The 25,930-nt window shown below is 45.4% G+C and overlaps 1 protein-coding gene across 3 annotated transcripts in view; it reads left to right on the forward strand.

Moving 5' to 3' along the window:
* ARMC9 (armadillo repeat containing 9) overlaps nucleotides 1-25,930 on the forward strand; it is a 183,235-nt gene that overhangs the window by 80,553 nt on the left and 76,752 nt on the right. For all 3 annotated transcript variants that reach the window (XM_023193881.2, XM_023193880.2, XM_023193882.2), the window contains exons 16-19: nucleotides 1,660-1,736; nucleotides 3,550-3,624; nucleotides 15,229-15,319; nucleotides 20,385-20,440. In XM_023193881.2, coding sequence (XP_023049649.2) covers nucleotides 1,660-1,736; nucleotides 3,550-3,624; nucleotides 15,229-15,319; nucleotides 20,385-20,440 — 299 coding nt within the window. The remainder of the gene's footprint in view (nucleotides 1-1,659; nucleotides 1,737-3,549; nucleotides 3,625-15,228; nucleotides 15,320-20,384; nucleotides 20,441-25,930) is intronic.

The following is a 25,930-nucleotide window of genomic DNA, read 5'->3' on the forward strand; positions in this document are numbered from 1 at the left end:
GCATTGTTCAAAGGTAGGCAATTAAGAATATTAAGATCCCCTTTTCTGAAGACAAGGAAGTGTGTTCCCAAGATCCTATAGGATTAAGCTGGCCGCAATAGCAGTGACACTAAACCACACTTCCTGCCGTGAATCACACGCTTTTCCCTGCCCCAGCCCTGGAGGTGGACGTTCTTCTGTGGGCATAAGTCATTTATATACTTGATCAGTCATTTATATACTTGATCACTGAAGGTAGTGATTTTAGCTTTTCTAGGTACAGGTACTATCTCATTTCAGTTGCTACCTGGGATGAAAGAAGCTTCTTTAGAAGAGATGCCAAGTCTAGGCTTTGGCTTTCCTCAGCCTGAGCATCCAGTGTTTGGAGAGAAAGGCCCCCTGGATAAATAGCTGGCTCAGGAGTACTTGCTGGAAGCATCTTCACCTCCGTATACTTTGTAGACTGAACCACGTAACTGTGTGTTGTTGACTGAGTAAATGACTATTATTTCAGTCATTTTAAAGAATAGCATGCGCAAAAAGTCCTAGCCTTTTTTCTTTCTTTTTTTTTTTTTTTGAGACAGAGTCTGGGTCTGTCGCCCAGGCTGGAGTGCAGCGGCCGGATCTCAGCTCACTGCAAGCGCCGCCTCCCGGGTTTACGCCATTCTCCTGCCTCAGCCTCCCGAGTAGCTGGGACTACAGGCGCCCGCCACGTCGCTTGGCTAGTTTTTTGTATCTTTTTTAGTAGAGACGGGGTTTCAACATGTTAGCCAGGATAGTCTCGATCTCCTGACCTCGTGATCCGCCCGTCTCGGCCTCCCAAAGTGCTGGGATTACAGGCTTGAGCCACTGCGCCTGGCCTTTTTTTTTTTTTTTTTTTTTGTTTTTTTTTTTTTGAGATGAAGTCACGTTCCGTCACCTAGGCTAGAGGCAGTGGTGTGATCTTGGCTCACTGCAACCTCTGCCTCCCAGGTTCAAGCGATTCTCCTGCCTCAGCCTCCTGAGTAGCTGGGATTACAGGTGCCCACCACCATGCCCGGCTAATTTTTGTATTTTTAGTAGAGCGGGGGTTTCACCATGTTGGCCAGGCTGATCTTGAACTCCTGACTTCAAGTGATCCACCCGCCTCGCCCTCCCAAAGTGCTGGGATTACAGGCATGAACCACCACACCCAGCCAAAAGTTCTAACTTCTAATACGTTGATCAGATTAGAATTAGCTGTTCTTCATCATCATCACCTTATTTGCAGTGATTTTTATGATGACGTTTATAGCTACTAAAATGCCTGTATGGTCTTCGTGATGCTGGTATCTGTGCGTGGGAGGGAGAACATTGCTCTATAATGTATTCTGCTTTCACTGTCATGACTCGCCCTGTGCTCTGACCAGAGTAATAGCCATCACTTGGGGTGGTTTACTGAGCACTGAGGTTCTATGCTACACTGAGTCCTTTACATACATTAGTTTACTTAATTTTGCATCACCCTTTGAGGTAGGTATGAATAGTAATCTCTGTTGTAAAGAGGAAGAAACTGAGGCCCACACTGGTTATGTGACTCACCCGAGGTCATACAGCTCATGAGCAGAGGAACCAAGATTTGTCCCCAAGTCTACGTGACCCAAAATTCTGCCTCTGGGTTTAGACATGTCATGTTTAGCTTTGGTTTGTTGTTTCCCATAGGGAAGAACATGTGTGCCAAGGTGGCAGGCCTCGTGCTCAAAGTCCTTTCGGATCTTCTTGGCCATGAAAACCATGAGGTACTCATTCAGCACTGCTGGCCCTGGGCTCGGGGGAGGCTGCACTGGGGACCCAATGCCTGTGACTCCACAGGCACACAGCTGGCCCAGGATGGTTGCTGTATTTGAAAACTGTACATGTTCTCCCTCCTCCAGGGATTTTCATAAGCAGCTGGAACTCTTTTGTAATTTTTAGAATTTTGGAAGTCAGAAGCAGGATGTTGTTCTTTCTGTCCCCATCTGCTTGGCCCACTGGCCTGTGCCGGGCCCCTCTGGCGTTGCTTTTTCTCATCATCTAGCCCCCAATATTCCTCCCTCACATGCCACTCCCTTGGTATGGTTAATGTATCTCTGTGGATGTGGATGGAGCTCTTAAAAGAGCCTTAAAACCGAAATAAAAAGATGCACATAATTGACTATGAACATTACGTTTTTTGATTGGAAAAAGATGCCATAATCAAAGTCAAAAGATGAATGAAACCCTCAGGAAAAGTTGCATCACACGTGACAAAAGTTAAATGTTCCTAATAGATGAAGAGCTGGTATAAATTGGTAAGTAAAAGTCAAGCAATCCAGTCAAAAAAAAGGATAAAGGATATGACTAGACAGTTCACAGAATCGTGCTGCCCCAGAAATGTGAAAAGATGTTCAATCATGCTAGTTCAATCAGGAACTGAAAATAAAAACTGTAGGATGCCTTTTTTTACCCATCAGCTTGGCAAGCATTGAAAGTGCTAATCAAGTCCAGTGCTGAGGGAGGGCAGTGGGAAACGAGCCCTCCTCCATTGCTGTGGCAGGCAAAGCGTACAGCCTGCTGAAAAGAGAACTTGCTTATCAGCACCTGCCATGCTCTATGCCCGGTGTGTGCAAGTAAAACGTGGGTCCTGTCCTCAAAAAGCTCATAAGAGAGGGGACATAGTATGAATTTAAAAGGATACTGCCTCCAGTGCTGTAGTGGAGGGGTGTACAAGAAGTGGAAGTGAGCACCCTGTCCGGGGGCAGGGAGGCAGGAGTGGGTTCAGGAGAGCCTTCCCAGGAGACATGTCTGGGCTGAGTTTTCAAGGTTCATTCTGTGTGTGAAGATCATTCCTGGCAAGGTGAACTGCCAGAACCTGGCTGAGACATGGAGCAGCCTGGTGGGGGGCATCGCTTAGGTAGTATGGACACTTTGTGGTGGCAGGGAGGGAGAAGCAGAGGGGATGAGATAAAGGCCACACCTTGAAGATCCTGTGTGCCACACCAAGGGGTTCCGCCTTTCCAGCTGGGCTTTATGGAAGATTTCTGAGATGGAGAGAGGGATGATTTGGCCCATACTGTAGAATGTTGGGAGTGATCTGATGGTTACATTAAAGGGTGAATATTGAGGGTAGAGAGACTGGTTTGGAGATCTGATGTAGCCTAGGTCATGGGCGATGATGTCTGAACAAGGACAGTAGCAGTGGATATGGAAAAAAGGGGTTCCTATCAAAGAGGCTTGAAGACTGAGCATTGGAGACTGAACAACCACCACAAAAAACCAACGATGACTCCAGAGTTTCTAGCCTGAGTGATCAGGAGGTTAAAGGTAACTTTAATTAAGCAATGAAATGCAGCAGGAGTAAGCTTTGGGAGGGAGTGACGAATTTGGTTTTAGACTCAGTAGTAGCTGTCACTTGGACGTGCAGATGGAGATGTCTGTCACTTGGGAACACACATCCTGAAGCACAGGAGAGCCGCGGGGACGGGAACACCCACTCTCCCCATTTTCCAGATTGTTCTGAGCTGTGGTGTTTGATATAGAGTTGTGCAGTATTTGAAAACTTGCAAATAACTGTTTTTTTTCCTCCCCTTAAAGATACAGCCATATGTGAATGGAGCTTTGTACAGCATTCTTTCTGTTCCATCCATCCGTGAGGAAGCAAGAGCAATGGTAAGAAAACGTGCCTGAGAAGCATGTGAGCTTCCTTCAGTGCCACAGTTACAGTTCAGAGCTTTTAGAGCAAGACCTCCTCGATTGGGCTCCGTAGAAGGGCTCAGATCCTTTACAAACTCCTTGAAATTGTAGGCGAAATGTATATTTGCCATTTCCCGGGGAGAGAGTCTGTAACTTTTATCAGATCCTCAAGGGGATCCCTAACTCCTAAATGGTTAAAAATTAAAGTGTTAAAAAGTTCCCAGCAGGCTGACTTTTGCAAAGTTACAGACACTCTGATGGCAACCAAATGGAAAAGATTATAAAACCGTCTAGGACTTGGTTTGGTTGGTGAATAATAAACTCAGTTTTTAATGTGTATGTTAACGCTTGTATGTGAAGTAAAAAACAAACCTCAGGTGATTAGTATCTTATTTTGAAAGGACAAATGTTTCTAGATCTAATCAGCAAAACAGCTAGAGTTTTGTCCTTTTTCTTTCCACCATGTGAAACCAGGTTAACAGTGTAGTAAATGCTGTGACGAAAGGGAATCTTATTTCCACCCTCAAAACACAGGCAAAATTCTCATTGGGAGCAATAAAACATTCTTCTAATTGGTTTTGCTTACTTAGAGGAATTGCTAAATCTTCTCGTTGAGCATTTAAAATTACATCGAGTTACACCAGAGATGAAACTTATTTAAGAACCATTGTATGTGATCACACTAAACAATGGACCTTCATTGCCTACTGCTTTTAAATGTCACTACAGAACAGGGGGAAATAAACTTGCTGAAATTCTGCATTATGGTCATTTCAGCGAAAGAAAGGGATTGTCAACCAAGGCAAAGATTAGAGGAAAAAACATGTAGGCTGAAGAGAAAGAATGGAGGTAACATTCCAAGTGTGAAATGCAGCATGGAGGAAAGACACCAGGGCAAAGGGATGGAGGGGGCAGGAAGTGAAGCCGAGGACAGGGGCCATGTGAGGAAGAGTCACAGTTGCAGCTTGTGAGAGAAGGACTGCCCTTAGAGATCCCAGAGCAGGGAGAAAAAAGACGGAAGAGAGAGACAGAGCTTCGGAGACCTATGTGACAATATTAGGTCTGACAGATACCCAATAGGAGTTGCAGAAGGAGAGCAATGTGAGCAAATGGGGTGGAAAAATGATTGGATAAATAATGAAGACATATGGTGAAAAATATAAACATAACAGTAAGGTGTCTAGGAAACCCCTAAATGTTTGGAAAATAAACAACACACTAGTATTATCTATTACTGCATAACAATTTACCCCAAAGCGTAGTGGCTTAAACAAATTTTTTGTTTTGGTTTTTGAGACAGAGTCTGGCTCTGTCGCCCAGACTGGAGTACAGTGGCGCAATCTTGACTTACTGCAACCTCTGCCTCCTGGGTTCAAGTGATTCTCCTGCCTCAGCCTCCCAAGCATCTGGGACTACAGGCATGCACCACCACACCCAGCTGATTTTTGTATTTTTAGTAGAGATGGGGTTTCACCATCTTGGCCAGGCTGGTCTCAAGCTCCTGACCTTGAGTGATCCACCTGCCTTAGCCTCCCAAAGCGCTGAGATTACAGACATGAGTCACCGTGCCCAGCCGATTTTTGTTTTCGTTTTTGAGACAGAATCTTGCTCTTTTGCCCAGGCTGGAGTGCAGTGGCCTGATCACAGTGCACTGCAGCCTCCATCTCCCAGGCTCAAACCATCCTCCTGCCTCAGCTTATCCAGTAGCTGGGACTATAGGTGTGTGCCACCATAGCTAGCTGATGTTTTTTTAAGAGACGGGGTCTTGCCATGTTGCCCAGGCTGGTCTCAAACTACTAGGCTCATGTGATCCTCCCATCTTGGCCTCCATGTAGGGATTACATGCATGAGCCACTGAGCCTGGCCCTTGAATTTTTAAATTACAGTCATGTACCACATAACGACATTTTGGTCAACAAAAGACTGCATATATGATAATGGTCCAATAAGATTATAATACTGTATTTTTACTGTACCTTACCTATGTTTAGAGATGCTTAGATACACAAATACCACCTTGTTACAGTTGCCTACAGTATTCAACACAGTCACGTGCTGAATAGGTTTGTACCCTAGGATCTTATTGGCTGTGCCATATAGCCTAGGTGTGTAGTAGGCTATACCATCTAGGTTTGTCACTTACTCTGTGATATTTATGCAATAATGACATCGTCTCACAACACATTTCTCAGAACATACCCCTATCGCTAAGCTACCAATGACTGTTTCTCTGGGTCACACATTCAAGATAGCAGAGTAGTCCTAACTAAGAGTTGCTCAGTTTATAGTTGAGACTTCAGCCTCTGCTTCCAGGCTCACTCACATGGCTGTCAGCAGGAGGCCTCAGTTTTCTTCTGGCTGTTGACTGGGGACCTCATTTGCTTCCCCCTTGGAGCTCTCCATAAGACTTCTCTTGACATGGCAGTTGGCTTCCCCTAGAATGAGTGATTTGAGAGAGAAAGTAAGCAAGACAGAAGCCCCAGTGTCTTTTAGAAAAACCTACTCTTGGCCGGGCGCGGTGGCTCAAGCCTGTAATCCCAGCACTTTGGGAGGCCGAGGCGGGCGGATCACGAGGTCAGGAAATCGAGACCATCCTGGCTAACACGGTGAAACCCCGTCTCTACTAAAAAAAAAAACACAAAAAAACTAGCTGGGCGAGGTGGCGGGCGCCTGTAGTCCCAGCTACTCGGGAGGCTGAGGCAGGAGAATGGCGTAAACCCGGGAGGCGGAGCTTGCAGTGAGCTGAGATCTGGCCACTGCACTACAGCCTGGGTGGCAGAGCAAGACTCCGTCTCAAAAAAAAAAGAAAGAAAGAAAGAAAAACCTACTCTCAGAAATGAGAACCACCACCGCATTTATTTTCTTGGTTACACCGACCCACCCTGATACTGTGTGGAGGGGATTGAACAAGGGTGTGACTCCCAGGAGGTGGAATCACTGGGGCTACCTTGGGGCTGGCTGCCACATACTCCTAAGTAACTGTGGGTCAAAGAAAAAAGCACAAGAGAAGTGAGGGGCTATTATTCTTTTGAAAAATACTACAAATATTTTCTCAATTTTGGTTTGTCTTTTTAAATTATGGTAGTTGGCCAGAAGCGGTGGCTCATGCCTGTAATCCTAGCACTTTTGGAAGCCGAGGTGGGCAGATCACAAGGTCAGGAGTTTGAGACCAGCCTGGCCAACTTGGTGAAACCCTATCTCTACTAAAAATGCAAAAATTAGCTGGGTGTGGTGGCGGGCACCTGTAATTCCAGCTACTCAGGAGACTGAGGCAGGAAAATTACTTGAACCCAGGAGGCAGAGGTTGCAGTGAGCCGAGATCATGCCATTGCACTCCAGCCTGGGTGACAGAGCAAGACTCTGTCTCAAAAACTCAAAAAAAAAAAAATTATGGTGGTTTTGGTCAAACGTTAGCTTTAATGATAGCCAAATCTGTTAATATTTTCCTTTATGTCTTCTGACGTGGGTTTCTAGATAGGATGTGAGTTTTTGACTTTGAAAAGGAAACGTGGATTACTTACATAAAGATATAAGTAGATGACGGGACATGGTGGCTCATGCCTGTAATCCCAGCACTTTGGGAGGCTGAGATAGGCAGATCACCTGAGGTCGGGAGTTCGAGACCAGCCTGGCCAACATGGAGAAACCCTGTCTCTACTAAAAATACCATAATTAGCCGGGCATTAGTGGTGGATACCTGTAGTCCCAGCTACTCAGGAGGCTGAGGCAGGAGAATGGCGGGAACCCGGGAGGCGGAGCTTGCAGTGAGCTGAGATCCAGCCACTGCACTCCAGCCTGGGTGATAGAGTGAGACTCCGTCTCAACAAAAACAAAAAAACAAAAAACAAACAAACAAACAAACAAACAAAAAAAAACCAATTATGGTGGTTTTGGTCAAACATTAGCTTTAATGATAGCCAAATATGTTAATATTTTCCTTAATGGCTTCTACATAGATTTCTAGATAGGTTGTGAGTTTTTGACTTTGAAAAGGAAATGTGGATTACTTACGTAAAGATATAAGTAGATGACGGGACATGGTGGCTCCTGCCTATAATCCTAGCACTTTGGGAGGCTGAGGTGGGTGGATCACCTGAGGTCGGGAGTTCGAGACCAGCCTGGCCAACGTGGAGAAACCCTGTCTCTACTGAAAATACAAACATTAGCCAGGTGTGGTGGTGGACACCTGTAGTCCCAGCTACTCAGGAGGCTGAGGCAGGAGAATCGCTTGAACCCGGAAGGCAGAGGTTGTAGTGAGCCGAGATCATGCTACTGGACTCCACCCTGGGCAACAGAGTGAGACTCCGTCTCAAAAAAAAAAAGATGTAAGTAGAATAAGCTTCCCTCTGGCATTTAACAGAGATTAAAGATATAAGCCGGGGAGGAACCCCCTTTTAGCCTGAGAAGAGGAAGCTTTTAACACATACCTAGGCAGTTGCCTACTTAATTATTTGTAAGAGTGACCTCTAAGGGATGATCATGCCCACAATAAGGTTTTTCTAAAACCCTGAGATTTCCCTCCTTTCACGTTTATCCTTGAGGAAGTTTTTAGATTGATAAAGGCATTATATTCTCTTTGCATGTAGGTCTCACATGGGTGCATTTGTTTGGCAGAGTCTAGGTTGTGTGCCTGTACCCTAGCTGCAAGGGAGGCTAGAAATGCTGAATAATGAAGGAAATAAGACAACAAGGGAAACATTTCCCACAATCCCTCCACCTTGACATCTGCTCATGCACGGTGCTAGGGAAGTGGAGGCAGAATTGATGTCCTCAGCCCTGCTGGTATTTAGTTTTTATTTCTTTATTTCTTTGAGATGGAGTCTCGCTCTGTCGCCCAGGCTGGAGCACAGGGGCGCGATCTCGGCTCACTGCAACCTCTGCCTCCCGAGTTCAAGCGATTCTCCTGCCTCAGCCTCCTGAGTAGCTGGAATTACAGGTGCCCACCACCATGCCCGGCTAATGTTTGTATTTTTAGTAGAGACAGGGTTTCACCATGTTGGCCAGGCTGGTCTCAAGCTTCTGACCTCAGGTGATCCACCCGCCTTGGCCTCCCAAAGTGCTGGGATTACAGGCATGAGCCACCGTGCCCGGTGCCTGCTGGTGTTTGTATGTGTGTCAGCACAGTCCTTCTGGAAAGCAGTTTGGCAGTTACATGAAAAATCACTAAAGGATCTATCTTTTGGACTCGTTCATTTTCTTCTAGTTGTTGATGCACAGAAGAAGAGCTCTATGTATGACAATGCTCATTTCAACATTTTTATAAGAGCAAAAAGCTGGAAGCAACATAAATATCTAGTAATACAGGAATTGCTAATGAAATTATGATTCTTTTGCTCAAAATATTAATAGCTATTGAAGATGATAATTAGGAAAAGCAGTATGAAGCAGTATGGAAAATTTTATTTTACTGTGTAATGAGGGATAAAAGCAGAATATCTCATTATAAGAATGTATGTGCTCATGGAAAATGACACAATATACATAAAAATCACATTAGTACCAAATCCTATTATAGTAGTCTTACAAGAATACCTAAAGGGAAAAAGGAAAACAAAATAAATGAGTCCCCTGAGGCCCATTTGAATTTTAAGAGCCTGCCAAGGCCTGGGGCTGGAGAAGAGATTACATAAGTGGAGCTGCCCTAATACCCGCTCCACAGGCCTCCTACGGCTAGGGCTGGAGTCATAGTCAGCCATGGGCCTCTGCCCCAGAGACCCCAACAAACATCCTGCCCAGTGCTGGAGCCGACCAGAGGCTCTGCGGGTTATAAAGGCTCCCAGAATCTCGAGAGCCGGGGAGCTGGGCTTAGAAGCCTCTCAGCCCAGAGGAATGCCCAAGCACACCATGGGGCTGCTCTGCTCCGTGACCCTGGGGCCCACAGCGCAGGCCCATAATGCCAGAAACTGCCTCTGCTCTCCCCAGAGGGCTGGGTGCTGCTGCTCCCCACCCAACAGAATGATGTGTATTCCCCACGTGCCTGATCCTCCACATTGCCCACTTCTGAATCAAAGTCATTTGCTTGGCAGAATCTAAGTGGTGTGCCTGCACCCTAGCTGCAAAGGAAGCTTGAAATGTGAGTGTTCTGTCTGTTGCCTTGGGAAATTAACAGTGTAGAGAACCTGGTTATAAGGCATTCGTCAGCCACAGGTCACGGGTGTCCATTACAGGTGGTCAGCTTAGTCACTGTATTTCGTGATTGGCCTCACTCCACTGGTAAAAATGCTCAGGTATGGGCTTGGCTTGGCTTGGCTTGGCTTTGCTTTGCTTTTCCTTCCTTTCAACGGAATCTCACTATGTCACCAGGCTGGTCTCGAACTCCTGGGCTCAAGTGATTCTCCTGCCTCAGCCTCCCAAAGTGCTGAGGTTACAGACATGAGCCACCACGCCTGACCTAAGTATGGGCCTTTCAAAATTAGTGTAGAAAATTTTCATATTCTTGTCCCCATAATTCTACTTCTGAAGCTCCACACAAGACATGAGCAAAGATGTATGTATCAGAATGTTCATTCCAGCTTTATTGATCATAGTGGAAGACAGGAAACGATGACAAGACCTAACGTGAGGGAGTGACTAAGAAAAGAGGCCGGAAGGTGGAGTGGTTGCCAGTGGGTACTCCGGAGCCTGAGCCTGGCTTTGGATCACGTTCTGCCACTTCCTAGTTGGGTAGTGACGATGAAGCTCCCAGTGTGATCGTTTTCCGTCTGTAAGATGAGGACTGTTGCAGTACTAAACTCATAGAATGATAAGCATTAAAGGAGCTCATAATATAAAGTATTTAGAATAGTGCCTGGCACACAATAAGCACTGAGAGATGTTAGCTACCATTATTATTATTATTATAGCTATGAAAATGTGGTTTATAAGGTTTTTATCGAACATGAAAAAAATCATAAAGTTAAATAGGAAGCAACATAATATCAGTATGTTCTGAGTTATGTAAAACAGTGCACATAAAAGGAAGGAAATACTTCAAAATGTTCCCAGTTATCTCTGGGTGGGGGCCTGTGAGTAATTTTTATTCTTTCTTGTATGTTGTTTGCAAGTTTTCTATACAGAATTTGTGTCACTTTCATAACTAGAGGAAAATATTTATATCTACCTGAAATAGATATTTGAATTTCTCAGGGGAAAATTTCCCTTGAAGACCTTTAGTGATAGAGGATTAGACTGTGAAGCTGGAACGATAGAATGCGCTAGAGTTCAGTTGAGTAAAAGTAGAAGTGAGTTCGAAGTTAGTTGTTCTGTGTAGTGTTCCGTGTGTGTTGTCAGTCTCTGGAAGAGATGCTTTCTCTCATTTAATCCCTCAAAGGTGCCCTGAAGGAGTGACTGTGTTGGTGCCCCTCTGCTGCTGACAACATCAAGGCTTAAAGGTGCAATCCTCTGCCCGGGGCCACACGGCCAGCGAGGGGCTGCTGACCATGGTTTGACTCCAGAGCCCTCTGCACCTGTGCTGCAGTGTCACTCCAGGCTTGGGACTTTCACCTAGTCAGACATCTGCACATGACGAATTGTTTTCTTAAAAACTATACATACAAATACAGGCTTCTGTAGGATTATCTTTATGGCGGTCTTTAATCATAGCTAGCTGCCAGGAACAGGAGTTCCTTATTTACTTTTTGCATACTGCTTGTGTTACCATTTTTACGCATCTGGATGATTCACTAGGACCTTTTGTTATCCTTCGGTCTACCTGGGCGTTGTTACTTGACCTAAATTATCTGAAATGACAAGTTATTACTTTTAGGATGAGATGCGGTTGTTTTATGACTTCTTTCTATAACTTAGATTAAATATTACCTAATATATGTGATTTTTTAAAAAATATGTGATATTTTGACTGGGCACACAACTCACACCTGTAATCCCACCACTTTCGGAGGCTGAGGTAGGAAGACTGCTTGAGCCCAGGAGTTCAAGCCCAGCCTAGGTGACATGGTGAAACCCCATCTCCACAAAAAAATGCAAAAATTAGCCAGGTGTGGTGGCGCGTGCCTGTAGTCCCAGCCACTTGGGAGGCTGAGGCAGGAGAATCAATTGAGTGCAGGAGGTTGAGGCAGCAGTGAGCTGTGATCACATCACTACGCTCTAGCCTGGACAACAGAGTAAAACCCTGTGTCCAAAAAAAAAAAAAATATATTTCTCACTGGAGAATTTGCTATTAAGAAAGGTGCAGTGGCCCATGCCTATAATCCCAGCACTTTTGGAGGCTGAGGCATGTGGATCACTTGAAGTCACGAGTTGAACCGGTCTTGAAGACCAGACTGGCCAACATGGAGAAACCCCATCTCTACTAAAAATACAAAAATTAGCCAGGCGTGGTGGTGCACACCTGTAATCCCAGCTACTCGGGAGGCTGAGGCACAAGAATTACTTGAACCTGGGAGGCGGAGGTTGCAGTGAGCTGGGATTGTGGCACTGCACTCCAGCCTGGGTAACAGAGTGAGACTCTGTCTCTAAAACAAAAAAAGAAATCTTCAATTCTTCATTACAGAGTTCCCCCCCCAACCCCCACAAGTGATAACTACACTAGAGATATATGAAAGAGAGTAAATAAGAATGAAAAGGTCTGGTTGGGCATGGTGGCTCATGCCTGTAATCCCAGCACTTTGAGAGGCCAAGACAGGAGGATCACTTGAGGGCAGGAGTTTTGAGACCAACCTGGGCATTCCCTGTCTTACCAATAATTTTTTAAAAATTAGCCAGGCGTGGTGGTGCACACCTGTAATCCCAGCTACTCGGGAGACTGAAGCACAAGAATTACTTGAACCTGGGAGGCGGAGATTGCAGTGAGCTGAGATTGTGGCACTGCACTCCAGCCTGGGTAACTCTGTCTCTAAAAATAAGACAGCTTCAATTCTTCATTACAGAGGAGTTCCCCCCCACGGCCCCCAAGTAATAACTACGCTAGAGATACATGAAAGAGTAAATGACAATTAAAAGGTCTGGTTGGGCATGGTGGCTCATGCCTGTAATCCCAGCACTTTGAGAGGCCAAGGCGGGAGGATCACTTGAGGCCAGGAGTTTTGAGACCAGCCTGGGCATTCTCTGTCTTACCGATAATTTTTTAAAAATTAGCCAGGCATGGTGGTGCACACCCAGTCCCAGCTGCTCCAGAAGCCGAGGTGGGAGGATCGCTTGAGCCAGGGAGGTTGAGGCTATGAGTTGTCATCACACCACTACACTCCAGCCTGGGCAACAAAGTGAGATCCTGTCTGTCTCAAAAACAAACAAACAAAGATCTTTAAATATATAACCAAATAATGAGCAGATAATCTTGCAGAAGTAACATCTGGTAAGAAAAGATAGACCCTGAGTGAATGATTGGCCTCACTCCACTGGTAAAAATGCTCAGACATTGACATTCCTGAGATAGCCAGTGGTGCTTCTGATCTTTGCCACTTAAAGGGCTTATCGCCAGGCATGGTGGCCCACACCTGTAATCCAGCACTTTGGGAGGCCAAGGTGGGCAGATCACCTGAGGCCAGGAGTTCAAGACCAGCCTGGTCAATATGGCGAGACCCCCGTCTCTACTAAAAACACAACAATTAACCAGGCATGGTGGCACATGCTTGTAGTCCCAGCTACTTGGGAGGCTAAGTTAGGAGAGTCACTTGAACCCTGGAGTTGGAGGTTGCTGTGATCCAAGATCATGTCACTGCCCTCCAGCCTGGGTAGTAGAGCAAGACTCCATCTCAAAAAATAAATAAATAAGTAAAAATGTTTAAAAGGGGCTTATCACACTGCTTTTGCTTGATAACTTTCTCCTTCCTGTGGCCCTGATACTGAGTAGGGGATGGAGAAGAGGGGAGAGACACATTTGTGAGATATACAATTCAGCTCTTCCAGCAGTGCAGGGCCAAGGCAGTCATTGGTTGCTAACTGTCTCTCTGGTACGACAAGCCTGGCCAGATGTCCAAATGGGCCTACAGGAGCCTGGGCACTGCTGGTCCCTCAACTCACGGACAGCTTTCCAGAGTTCTTCCTCCCTTCCAGACTGTCCCCTCCGCCTCTGTGAGCTTCCCCATCTCTGCCTCCCAGCTCAGTGTTACTGTTCCCTAAGGTTCTGTCCTCACCCTCTGCTCTTCTCTCACTGCCATCACTGGGGAACCTTGTTTCTTCCCTTTGCTTCAGCTACCAGATCTTTCTCCTGAGCCACGAACCCCTACTGGACACAGCAAGCACAATCTTGACCATTTATCAAGCATCCATTCTGTGCCAGCCATTGGACCAGAGGCTATTTCTTCAGGTATAATTTACAAACAGTGAAAAGCACAGGCCTTACGTGGGGGAGTTTAGCGCATCTTGACAAATGTGTATATCTGCATACCAATACCCAATTATATACTTTGTCTTTTAAAAATTTCAAGTCAACTCAAATTGTTATCCTCATTTTTATAGTCGAAGAAACAGGCTAGATGAAGTTAAGTGATTTGAGTGAGGTCACACATTAAATTCATGGGGGAACTAATTGCAATTACAATACTGATTTAACTTCTAGAATGTAATGCTCTGCTTTGGATGACAAGAACTCAGCAAGTTCAAAGCTGCACTTGGCATTTCTTTGATTCAGTTAGAACTATTGATTCCAAACTGGCCTACATGAAAAGGGAACTTATTGGCTCATGTAACTGAAAAGTCCAGGAAAATGTTCAGGCACAGTTTGATCAGGGACTCACATGCCACTAGATCCATTTCTCTGGCAATGCTTCTGGACTCCACTTCCTCTGTTTTGAGGTCATTACTAGAAGCACTTTCCCCTCACAGCGGTTAGAGGCCTCATAAGCTCAAGCTGTACAGACTCATTCAAATCCTGCCAGGGAAGAGGAGGGAGAGGAATTAGACAATGTGCTTAAGTCAGTATCTCATCCCTACTTTTCCCTGGAATTCTTTTACCCAATATTGAGAATTCTGGTGTCAGGGTATTATTATAAACAATGTATAGCATAGTGACTTTATAATTCTTTTAATAGAAAAAGAATGAAATCTGTTTAAAGAGAGGTTCTATTTGTTCATTTACTTCTCTAAGCATATGGTTTCACTTCTCAATGATCATATTTGGCCCTAAAATCCAGAAGACAGTTTATAAATTTAGGGAAAACACAGGAAAAAAACCAAGCCCCCAGACCAACATACTGCCAAAACTTAAGGCAATGTTGTGCAGTAAAATTTTACAATAGTTTTTTGTTGTTGTTGTTGTTAAATGTGTTATAATTCAGCCAGAGAGTCAATAAGAAGAAAATTATTTCGCTATGAATTATAAAAAGGACAAAAAGAATGTTTAATATAAGCCAAGGATTTTTCCTTCTGCCCTTGTGGGACCAGTTGGACACCTGGCCAGGTTTGTCTTGCCAAAGAGATAGTTACCAACCAATGACTGCCTTGGTCCTGCCCTGCTGGGAGAGCTGAATTTTTGTATCTATCTCATAAACGTATCTCTCTCCTCTTCTCCATCCCCCACCCAAGATATCCTCTTCCTCTCCCCAAAATAGTACTTTTTGGATTAGATGAGATGACCTGATTGCAACGTAGTTTCCCCCAAAACACTGAAATGTTAACTGTTACTCTCGCCAATACTTGTAGGGAATGGAAGACATCCTACGCTGCTTCATCAAAGAAGGCAACGCTGAAATGATCCGCCAGATAGAATTCATCATCAAGCAGCTTAATTCCGGTCAGTTTGATGCAAGAATCTTTGATCTGTCTTTTGCATTGTTCACATTTGCCAGAAAGACACATGGCATTTCATTCAAGAGGCCTTTAGGAGGCCGGGCACGGTGGCTCATGCTTGTAATCCCAGTACTTTGGGAGGCCTAGGTGGGCGGATCATGAGGTCAGGAGTTCGAGACCAGCCTGGCCAACATGGTGAAACCCCGTCTCTACTAAAAATACAAAAATTAGCCAGGTGTGGTGACTTGGCCTGTAGTCCCAGCTACTCAGGAGGCTGAAACAGGAGAATTGCTTGAACCCAGGAGGCAGAAGTCGCAGTGAGTTGAGATTGCACCACTGCACTCCTGCCTGTGTGACAAAGCGAGACTCCATCTCAAAAAAAAAAAAGGCCTTTAGGGAGGTGGGGAGACCCAAGTGAACCCATAGACAAAAGTTCAGCCAGGTAGGCCAGGCACGGTGGCTCACACCTGTAATCCCAGCACTTTGAGAGGCCGAGGCAGGAAGATCATCTGAGGCCAGGAGTTCAAGACCAGCCTTACCAATGTGGTGAAACCCCATCTTTACTAAAAATACAAAATGAGCCGGGCTTGGTGGCGCATGCCTGTAATCCCAGCTACTCAGGAGGCTGAGGCAGGAGAATCGCTCGAACCTGGGAGGTGGAGGTTGTAGTGAGCCGAGATTGCACCATTGCACTCCAGCCTGGGGGACAGAGCGAAACTCCATCTCACAAAAAAAAAAAAAAAAAAAGGTTCAGCCAGGTAGTCAAGGCCAGATTGTCCAAAGATTAACAATCTCTTATCATACTCTAGGCATATAGCCAACAAAAAAATGCTTAAAAGCAATTACAGAAACCCTTCCCTAACCTTGTAAGTTCTCTTTATATGGCCTCTCCCTTTCCCCTCCTAAATCATGACTCACTATTAAGGTGGCTTCCCCAGGGTCCAGGGGTTTGATAATGAAAGCAAATGCTACTGTAGGAAACTTCATCATTTTCCCACTTTTATTCTTTCACTCCGGAAACACTGATGCTGCCAACTGCAGTGTGGAAGGAGGCAATGTGATCTTCTCTCTATCCAGTCTCCTCCATTACCGTAACAACCCGCATCCCATAGTAAGCAGGAGAGAGGAAGGCCAGGAAGCCTGGGATGGGGCAGAGGTCGTGGGGAAAGTTCTTTGGCTCTTTCTGTGGACTCCTGACATCGTTCTCCTGCCAGAGGTGCCAAGCACTGGTGGAATCCAGGGCCAGGTTTGTCACCGAGTCTCTCTCCATGCCCTTCCCTGACACCCATCAGTCCACATCACTGCAAGTCACATGCATGAATCCCTTCCATACACGAGCAGAAAGTGAAGAGTGAGTCTCGAGTCAGCTGCTCGGCCAAGGCCAAAAGCCCGCAGGTGGCCTTTCTTCTAGCTCGGGGTTCGGTCTGGCTGTACAGGGCGGTCACCGGGGGGGATGTTTAAATCTTTTAAGACAGTACCCCACATAAATTAAATCCGAACCTCTCAGGGAGGGGATTTCAAGCTCCCAGTGGGGGTCCCACGTGCAGCCAAGGCAGAGCATCACTGCCTGGGTCGCAGAAACGAGGATGTCCAAGGGGCTTCCGATGAAAAGGAGGCAGCTGAGGAGAGCAGCCAGGGAGCTTTGACACCTTTGTCCTTTTAAGGCTGGGTGCGCATTTGCATTGAATATCTCTTCTTTGGGTTTTATGGAACAGCTATAATTCATCCCAAATTCAGGTGGGCAAAAATTAGAACTTTATTTTCTGCAGTAACTTTATTTCTGACTCTCAACCCTCATTCTGGCATATTGAAAAAGAATAACATAAAACCTGAACCTCAGTCCTACCTGAGGTTGCTCTCCCGCCTTCTCTGGGTAGGCCACAGTGTAGGGGCAAAGGATTGTTGCACATCCGTGCCATAGTCATCAGCTGTGCCCAACTCCCAGGCCAGGAGTTCTCTGCATTCAGGCTGAGAATCTTCTTCAAGGCCACCTGTGTGTTTTAGTCCACTGAGATACACTGTCTCCTTGTCTTCCCTCCTTCCTGGCAGCCAAGAAGCAGGAGGTAGGCCCCTTTTACTCTCTGGCCCAAGAAATATCTTTTTTCTCTTTCATAAGCCTGGCCCTTGGACCAGTCTGCTAGAGTGGGATAGGGGGACAGTTTATACTTTTGTAAGGGATGTCTCTGGAAGAAATTGTCTTGGGCAGAGCTAAAGCTTTATAACCCTGGGTGTTCTGGAAGGCTTGGGAAATACCTATTTAGTTCAGTAAGTTATTGTTTAAATAAAGAGGGCCTAAAGTATTTCTCTTTCTATCTCAAGCACCTAAGTTATTCTGTATCCATAGGACAGCAGCAGGAGCCCGCCACTTTGAAACAAAATTTGATAGTGATTGAACATTCAGGTGGAAGACCAGACACACAACTACCTCGGGACATCCATCACCAGCATCAGATCAAAGTGAAACCCAGGAGGAGAGCCTCCATCCTGTCTTCATCCTCAAGTGGAAATCAATAGCAGAGTGCAAATTGTTGCTAGCGTACCAATTCTTAAGATGTGTGAAATGGCATTGCCACCATCTTTATTTAGAGTATTGGTTTCCTTGTTCTATTTTAATAAACCTGAAAACGTCTCCGTGGGTTTTCACACGTCCAAGTCCAATCTCAGTCTTCTAGCACAATTTTTCCAGTGAAGTTTTAAGGTCTTCAAGTATTAAAATTCAAGTATATTTTAGTGACCTAACCCCACAGGTGGGGAAGGACCATTCTGGCAGAGCCTAAAGGAAAATTCCGGCTGGTGACATTGACAACACAGAGTGAGCAGCAACAGCAACAGCAGGGAGATTTGTCCCCAGGCTTGGGCCTGGACCACAATGCCAGCCCTCAGTGAGGGGAGCCAGCGCCAGAGAGAAAACAGAGGCACCAGCCACGTCACTGGGCAGGAGCAAGGCAGAGCCCCCGGGAAAGGAATGATGCCATTCTAGCCCCATGCGCGTTAGTTATCAGAGTGTGGGCGCCTCGTGGAGTGTGCACCAATTCGGAACAGGACGGGAGACAGTTGTCCCAGAGAGGTGCTGGGGTCTATAAGGCACTTCACTTCTCAGGACAGGATTATTCTGGGTAGTGGGATGAGTCTGAGCCAGCAGGCCAAGAGGTTATGGGGTCAGGAGAAGGGGAGCGGGGCACGGGGAGGCAGAGAAAGAGAAGCGTGGCTGGGCTATCTGTGGCCTTACAAAATAGCCAAGAGTCTTAAAAAAGGCATTTCTGTTTTCGAAAATGAGCGGTTTATAACTGATGAGTACAGCAGCACTTCCTGAAAGTGGAATGGTATATGCTGTTCGTGGATAGGGAAGTTAGTCATTAAACTTCAGCCAGAAAGCAGAGTGCCATCACATCTTCATGCCTGGAACGTAGCTTTCTAGACTAAATGGCATTCCACAACAATGCTACGACCTGTGGGGCCTGCAGGCCTCAGTGAGCAGGGGCACATTTTGGTGTCCCGCTGGCCTCGGTCCAGTGAAGTCAGTGGAGTCCTTCCCTTTAGAGTGAGCGCTGGGTTGAGAACATGGGTTTCTACATCTTCCTTCCTGGGAATGGTTTGAAGTTTGATCAAAGGTGGGTGCATCCTGCCGGCCACCTTTACAAGCTGGGTGCTCTCCTCAAGTATGGCGTTTGGTTCCTTCTTTTCTCCTACTTCCCATTTGACTTCCTTTCTTCTTTCAGGCTTTCTTTACCTTCATGTCATTTGTTCAAGAAGCAAGTGATAATAAGAAAGATGTAGTAGGGATAGAGGGAGGAGTAAGTCAGCTGCTCTGTCCCCAGGGATTCATAGTCCAGTGCAGTGGGTGAGAGACAAGTCAGCAGGCATTCACTCATTAGTAAGCAGCAATCTTCCAGAAGTGGCGTGAATTGTCAGGAGTTCTAGATAAAATGCTGAGTGTGTTCAGGGGAGGAAGAGATGGCTGCTGAGCAAGGGGATCAGGGAAGACTTCGTGGAGGAGAAAGTACCAGCACCTCTGTAGAGCCTGCTTCGTACCTGGCCTTAGGCCAGGCGCTTCCCTTGTGGTGTATTGTGCAGTCCTCTCCAACCCTGAGAAGCGACTGATACGATCCTTATTCTACAGAATAAGGAAGCAGGGGCTCTTTCTTTCTGTAACTCCACTGTGCTACCAACTTACTGCTCTTTTGTAAACTCTTAAAAAGACCCACAAATGGAGCACAGAGCCTTCAGGAACCCTGCCTGCCATGACCACCACCCATACTGCCCATGGAAAAATCATGGAGTTTAGAAATAGACTCGGTTTGAATCTCAGCTGTCTGCCACTTACTGGAAGTGAGACCGAGAAGTCTCTGTCCCCTCTGTGTCTCTCTGTAAAATGGGGGATAATAGTCAACAAAATATTTGTAAGGATTAAGTGAAATAACGTTTGTGGCAGGATCTAGCATGATGCCTAGATATAAATATTTATATACTTTCGTTCCCTTAAATTCCCCTAAAATTATATTCTGGCTTTTAATTTTTCCCATGCTACTATAACTGTGTTCTGGTGAAAATGGAGAGATTTACTCTTTAAAATTGCTTAGGATGATATCAGACAATGACTGAAATGGTTGTGATTAGGATGATTAGGAGCATGATGACTTTAATGTAACCTCATTCTCATTAAGATGTTTATGTTGCCGGCCGGGCGCAGTGGCTCAAGCCTGTAATCCCAGCACTTTGGGAGGCCGAGACGGGCAGATCACAAGGTCAGGAGGTCGAGACCATCCTGACTAACACGGTGAAACCTCGTCTCTACTAAAAAAAACACACACAAAAAAAAACTAGCCGGGCGTGGTGGCGGGCGCCTATAGTCCCAGCTACTCGGGAGGCTGAGGCAGGAGAATGGCGTAAACCTGGGAGGCAGAGCTTGCAGTGAGCTGAGATCCGGCCACTGCACTCCAGCCTGGGTGACAGAGCGAGACTCCATCTCAAAAAAAAAAATGTTTATGTCTCTGCAGAGGCTGACAGATTCCGTGGACCAGTACTCCCACTGTTTATCCATTATTCATTGATTCTTTTTTTCTTTATAGAAGAGCTACCAGATGGTGTTCTTGATTCTGATGATGATGAAGATGAAGATGATGACGTAAGTTGGAGGTTCTTGACACCACATAGAAAACTCTTACCAAGCTATTCTCTCTTTCTTGCCTTGACAAGTTAGTCCAGAAATGGAGATTTTTCATTCCTGCTACACTGTTTCTCACAATTCTGGCGATTGGCTAAAGCTCAACTGGGTGGTGGTTCAGATCTCACTTGGGGGTCTCACGTGGAGAGCCCAGTGGCCATGTTTGAAGACTCCCACACTCACTGGGTTCACAGCAGAGACGCAGCATTGCCCGCCATTCGGCTTTCATGGGAAGCTGAACAATGACCATTCTTCTGCGTGAGCTTTTGCTCTGAAGGGGCCCGAGCCTTGGCCTGTCTTCCTCAGCGGTGGGAGCGCTGGGCGCGTAGGTGCCTGGCAAGAGTCTCTGGCTTGAGGGATCCTGGGTTTAGTTCAGAGCTAACGGAACTGACCAGTTTTCTCTGTTATTTGCATTCTTTTGATTTGTGTTTCCTCAGTTGTGAAAAATCTACTTACTTGTGTTTTAGAGCATGAAGGTTTAGAAGTTAATGTATGTGAGTCTCTGAAATGATGTAAGGAATGGTGACTCGGGGACTGTAGTTGGATTTTCAGATGACAAGATTTTACATGGTTTTCCTTCAGAGACCTAGAAGGAAAAGACCTATTGTCCCCTCTGGTCATACTTGATCTGGCTGCCTTCATTTGCGGGGAGCAGTTACTCCTGCAGTGAACACTGGGACATTTTCATCTATTTTAGGGGGAGGATTCACTGAAAAAGTGGATGTCAGACAATGTTTTTTTGTTTGGAGTCATGGCCTATCCGTTTCTGAAATGTGTAAAAGCCAGGTTTTTGATCACTGATGGCATCGGTTGGGAAAGAGGTATTTAAGAGCGCCCGCTAGAGAGGATGTGCTGAGATCTGCTGGGAGATGCTTCCTCAGCAGGCGGCCTCTGTGCCTGCCGTTTTCTTCATGGGCTGCAGGTGGCATCAGCGGGCGCGTGCTCCTGCTGGCTTTTCCTGCCTTGTCCCGCAGTGCAGAGCTTGACCTCCAGATAGGGGTCCTGGCCCCTATCATCTTCTCCAGGCCCCTTTGTTTACATAGGTGGAGCCAGAGGGAAAAACACCAGCTTGAGCTCACACAAAGAGTTGATGGTGGTAAAATTGGGTTTAGAACAGAAGTAGGCAGACGCTTTCTGTAAAGAAAAAGATAGGAACTATTTTAGGGCTTGCAGGCCACACAGTCTCTGTTCCAGCCACTCAGTTCTGCCATTGTAACGCAGTGGCTGTCAGCAGTACATAAGTGGCCGGATGTGGCCGTGTTCCTGTAAAACTATGGACACTGAAAATTTGAATTTCATACAATTTTTTTTTATGTCATTAAATCTTTTTTCAAATATTTTAAAACACAAAAATCGTTCTTAGCTGGTGGGCATACAAAAGCAGGCACCTGACACATGGGCCACTGTTTGCCAGCCCCTGGGCAGTTCCCGGACTCAGGTGGCCTTCTTTTGATTATAATGAGTCACACCTCCTTTGTGCCTGGCCCTTCAATATCATTATAAATGATAGTTTTAATTAATGTTTAATTATTTGTTTTTAACAACTGTTTTTCATTGTGTCCAGAAGTTCCTCTCCAGATCTGTATTTTTCCCTTCTTGTATCATCCCTTTGGGTTTTCTGGTTTGCTTTGGTTTTTCGTTTTGCTTTGTTTTTGCTATGAATCCTGTTTTTATCTTATAAGGGAAAATTCATTTTGTTCAACTGTTCTAGTTAATGATGAAAACTCAACTTTTGGAAATTTCCTTCTGAAAGCAATTGTCTACTATAAATGAACAAACACAGAAGTCTTGTAATTTTCTGGACTTTTGCTACTCTTTTAAGAGGTTGATGTTTGAAAATACTTGTGATAACTAGAATTTGCAGAAGATTCCTAGAAGAGGCTTAGTTGGAAAATTATAAGGAAAGGATCTGTCATTTGGGCCAAATGGGACTCTGTAATGAACCAGATGGCAGCAGATGGGGGCTCCTTCTCCCGGGTAGGCCTCACTGCGCCTCGCCGGTGTCAGCAGGGGCAGTCCGGGCACAGCCGGGCTTGCCTGGATTTTACTCAGCTTTCACCAGAGGCAAGCATTACGTTTATAACTATCTTTCAAAGTTGGAGGGAAAAAAGAGAGTGACAGATCTTAGGCTAAAAGAAAATTTCCAAGAATCCTTTGAGAAGTAGCACTGTTGTTGGAATGTGGTTATCACTTCCCAAGGTGACAGCTCTGAAGGAGACAGCAAAATTATTTGCAAGGTGTTGGAGTCATACCTTATCTTGCTTAGCAATGTGAATGTTCTTTCATTTAATATTTAGACCCAAAACACAGAAAATGAAACCACTCTTTTCAGTTAGCTGCTTAGTGACTCTAAAGATAAAATGGTTCTATTGGGGCCAGGCACAGTGGCTCACACCTGCAATCCCAGCACTTTGGGAGGCCGAGGTGGGCAGATCACTTGAGGCCAGGAGTTAGAGACCAGCCAGGCCAACATGGTGAAACCCCATCTCTACTAAAAATACAAAAATTGGCCGGGCGCGGTGGCTCAAGCCTGTAATCCCAGCACTTTGGGAGGCCGAGACAGGCGGATCACGAGGTCAGGAGATCGAGACCATCCTGGCTAACACACTGAAACCCCGTCTCTACTAAAAAAAATGCAAAAAACTAGCCAGGCGAGGTGGCGGGCGCCTGTAGTCCCAGCTACTTCGGAGGCTGAGGCAGGAGAATGGCATGAACCCGGGAGGCGGAGCTTGCAGTGAGCTGAGATCGGGCCACTGCACTCCAGCCTGGGTGACAGAGTGAGACTCCGTCTCAACAACAAAAAATAAAAATAAAAATAAAAATACAAAAATTAGCTGGTTACATGGTGGCGTGTGCTTGTAATCCCAGCTACTGGGGAAGCTGAGGCATGAGAATCACTTGAACTTGGGAGGCGGAGGCTGCAGTGAGCTAAGATCCTGCCAGTGCACTCCAGCCAGGGCAACAAAATAAGACCCTATCTCAAAAAAAAAAGGTGACTCTAGTGGGGTGGGGCCTGAGACCAGGGTAAATTATGCTCACTCTAAATCACATTGAGCTGAAATCTGTACACTCACAGCTTCCACCACTACTATCCCTGCCCCACTGGAAACTCTCAAGAGAACCCCCGATGCAAAGTCTAGTTTTTCTCTGTAATTTGTGATGACTTGATCTAACGTGCTAACCTAACAAAGGTATGTCTGAGTATACATACATTTATATACTAAAATTTTAAAAAAATAAAGGTAGAGCTAGAAATGCATGTTCTGATTTACAGACTGTCTAGGGATATAATGTCAAATAAAAAAAGGAAATCATAAAGTAATTTGACCAATAATTTCGGAAGAGGCAAATGTATAAACGCACATGGCTGTGGATTATATGTGTGCCTATGTGGCAGAAAGACGTGGACATTTACGCCCTCTTTGCTGACGTTATAAACTGCAAGCTGGGAATAGGAATAAGGAAGTTCGGGTGAGAAATGCAGAGAGGCTCTGAGGCTCCTCAAGAGAGAGAAGTGAGAACAGGACATGGGGTTTAGTGGTGTGGAAGTCAGTTGCTGTGCATTTTTGTGGGTTGATGGAGCAAAAGGCGAATGAATGGATTGAGGAGCAGGTGGGAAGTGAGAAAATGGCTTAAGAAGTGTATGCTGCTCCTCCCGCAATCGGGCTGTGCACAGAAGAGCAATAGTGGCTGAGGGGTGCATTTTTGTTTGTTTTAAGATGAGAGAAACCCGAGCATGTTAAAATGCTGATGGGATAGCTCCAGCCTAGGGGGAGAGCTTGAACATTCAAGGCAGGAAGAGTCTGCAGATGGCACCGAAAAGATGGGTGTTTTCAATGTTTTCTAAACCACTTATACTTTCTTGGCCCACAAGGCCCCAGACCCATTGAAACCTCCAGAGAAACAAAACCATCATTAGATCAGCTTGGACAATATATCCCAGGGAATGGACTATGACAGCTGTTACTTAAGGCTTCAAATGCGTCTCATTTAGCACTTTGGAGAAATGTGTTACCTGATGCGTTTATTTTATATGAAACAGGTGTAATATGTTACAAAAGGGCTGATGGTAAATCACTAAGCTTAGGAGCCTGGTTCCATTGTTCTCACCCCCCAGTGACTCAGCTTTCCTTACTATATATCACAGCCAGTTTCCTTGTATGGCTTCGTTAAGTAGAAATGCAAGGCCTTTCTGTGCTAGTCTAGAAGACTGGTTTTAAGACAAATATTCTCCTCTCTTGACAAAATAGGTTTAAGTGCCAGGTGAGGTCAGCCATGGACATTTACTTGCTGGTTGCCATGTAAGTGACAATCATATGCTCAGCAATTTCCTTCTATACAAAGTGCTCAAATCTAAGAGTTGCTCATATATTTACTCAACAAATATTTGAGGGCCTCGAAATAACACTATTGTAGGAACTAATGGGGAGGGGATGCAAAAGAAATCTAAAAGAGTGTCTGTGGTTTAAAATACCTCCAAGAGTTTCCAGCCTAGATAGGGAAGATCACAGTGATTCTGACAACAGCAGCGCCCGCCTGCTGGCATTGCCGGGTGCCAGGCACTGTTCTAGGCACCTTATGGGTGTTCAGTCATCTCCTTTTCTCAGCAGCCCTGTAGTAGGTGCTATTTTATTCACTTTTCACAGATGAGGAGACAGGAAATAGGTCACTTGCCAAGTTCACACAGCTAATAAGTAACTTACGGGGCTGGGATTCAAATCCGGGTAGTCTGCCTCAGTTGTCCATGTTCCTAACCACTGCCCTATATTGCCTTCTTGTGAGATATACATGAATGCAAAACAGCAAGTAACAGAAAATAAATACGGATTATAGGTTCGTAAAGGTGATAGACACAGGAAGTGCTGCAGAAATTCCAAGTACTCCGGGAATACCGGGAGATGGCTGGCCTGGGGTGAAGAGGAAGTGAGATTGGTTGAGGAAGGGAAGGGTGTGGTCAGCAAGGGTGGCATCCTCTAGGGGAGACAGCACAAGCATAAGCGTTATCCTTTGCCCCTCCACTGCACTCACGTCAAAACCCCCCCCAAGAAACCCATGTTAATGATCTAGTATGTGCACGTGCTTTCGTACTTAAAAGATGCACAGACAGAGTACACGGAGGTGTGTACTATACACATATCTGTATATACTTTTGTCAGTATTTGTTTTTCAAAATGAGAATAACATAGAGATAGGAACACACATACTTCTACACCTTTTTCTCTTGTTAATGTTTCTTGAAAGTCATTCCTGAGTTAGGCAGTGTAGCAAGTTGATACTTTTTAATGCTATGAATGTATAATTTTCTAGATTTTTATTACTTCAAACAATGCTGTAGTTAAAATCTTTGTAAAAATATCCTTATTTACCAGAGCTTTTATTTATATGGGCTTTTGCTGCTGGATCAAAATGTATTTTTTTATAAGATTTTTCCAGATTGCTCTTTTCAAAGGC

Source organism: Piliocolobus tephrosceles, chromosome 11 (genome assembly GCF_002776525.5).
Source record: "Piliocolobus tephrosceles isolate RC106 chromosome 11, ASM277652v3, whole genome shotgun sequence".
In the NCBI taxonomy this organism is placed as follows: domain Eukaryota; kingdom Metazoa; phylum Chordata; class Mammalia; order Primates; family Cercopithecidae; genus Piliocolobus; species Piliocolobus tephrosceles.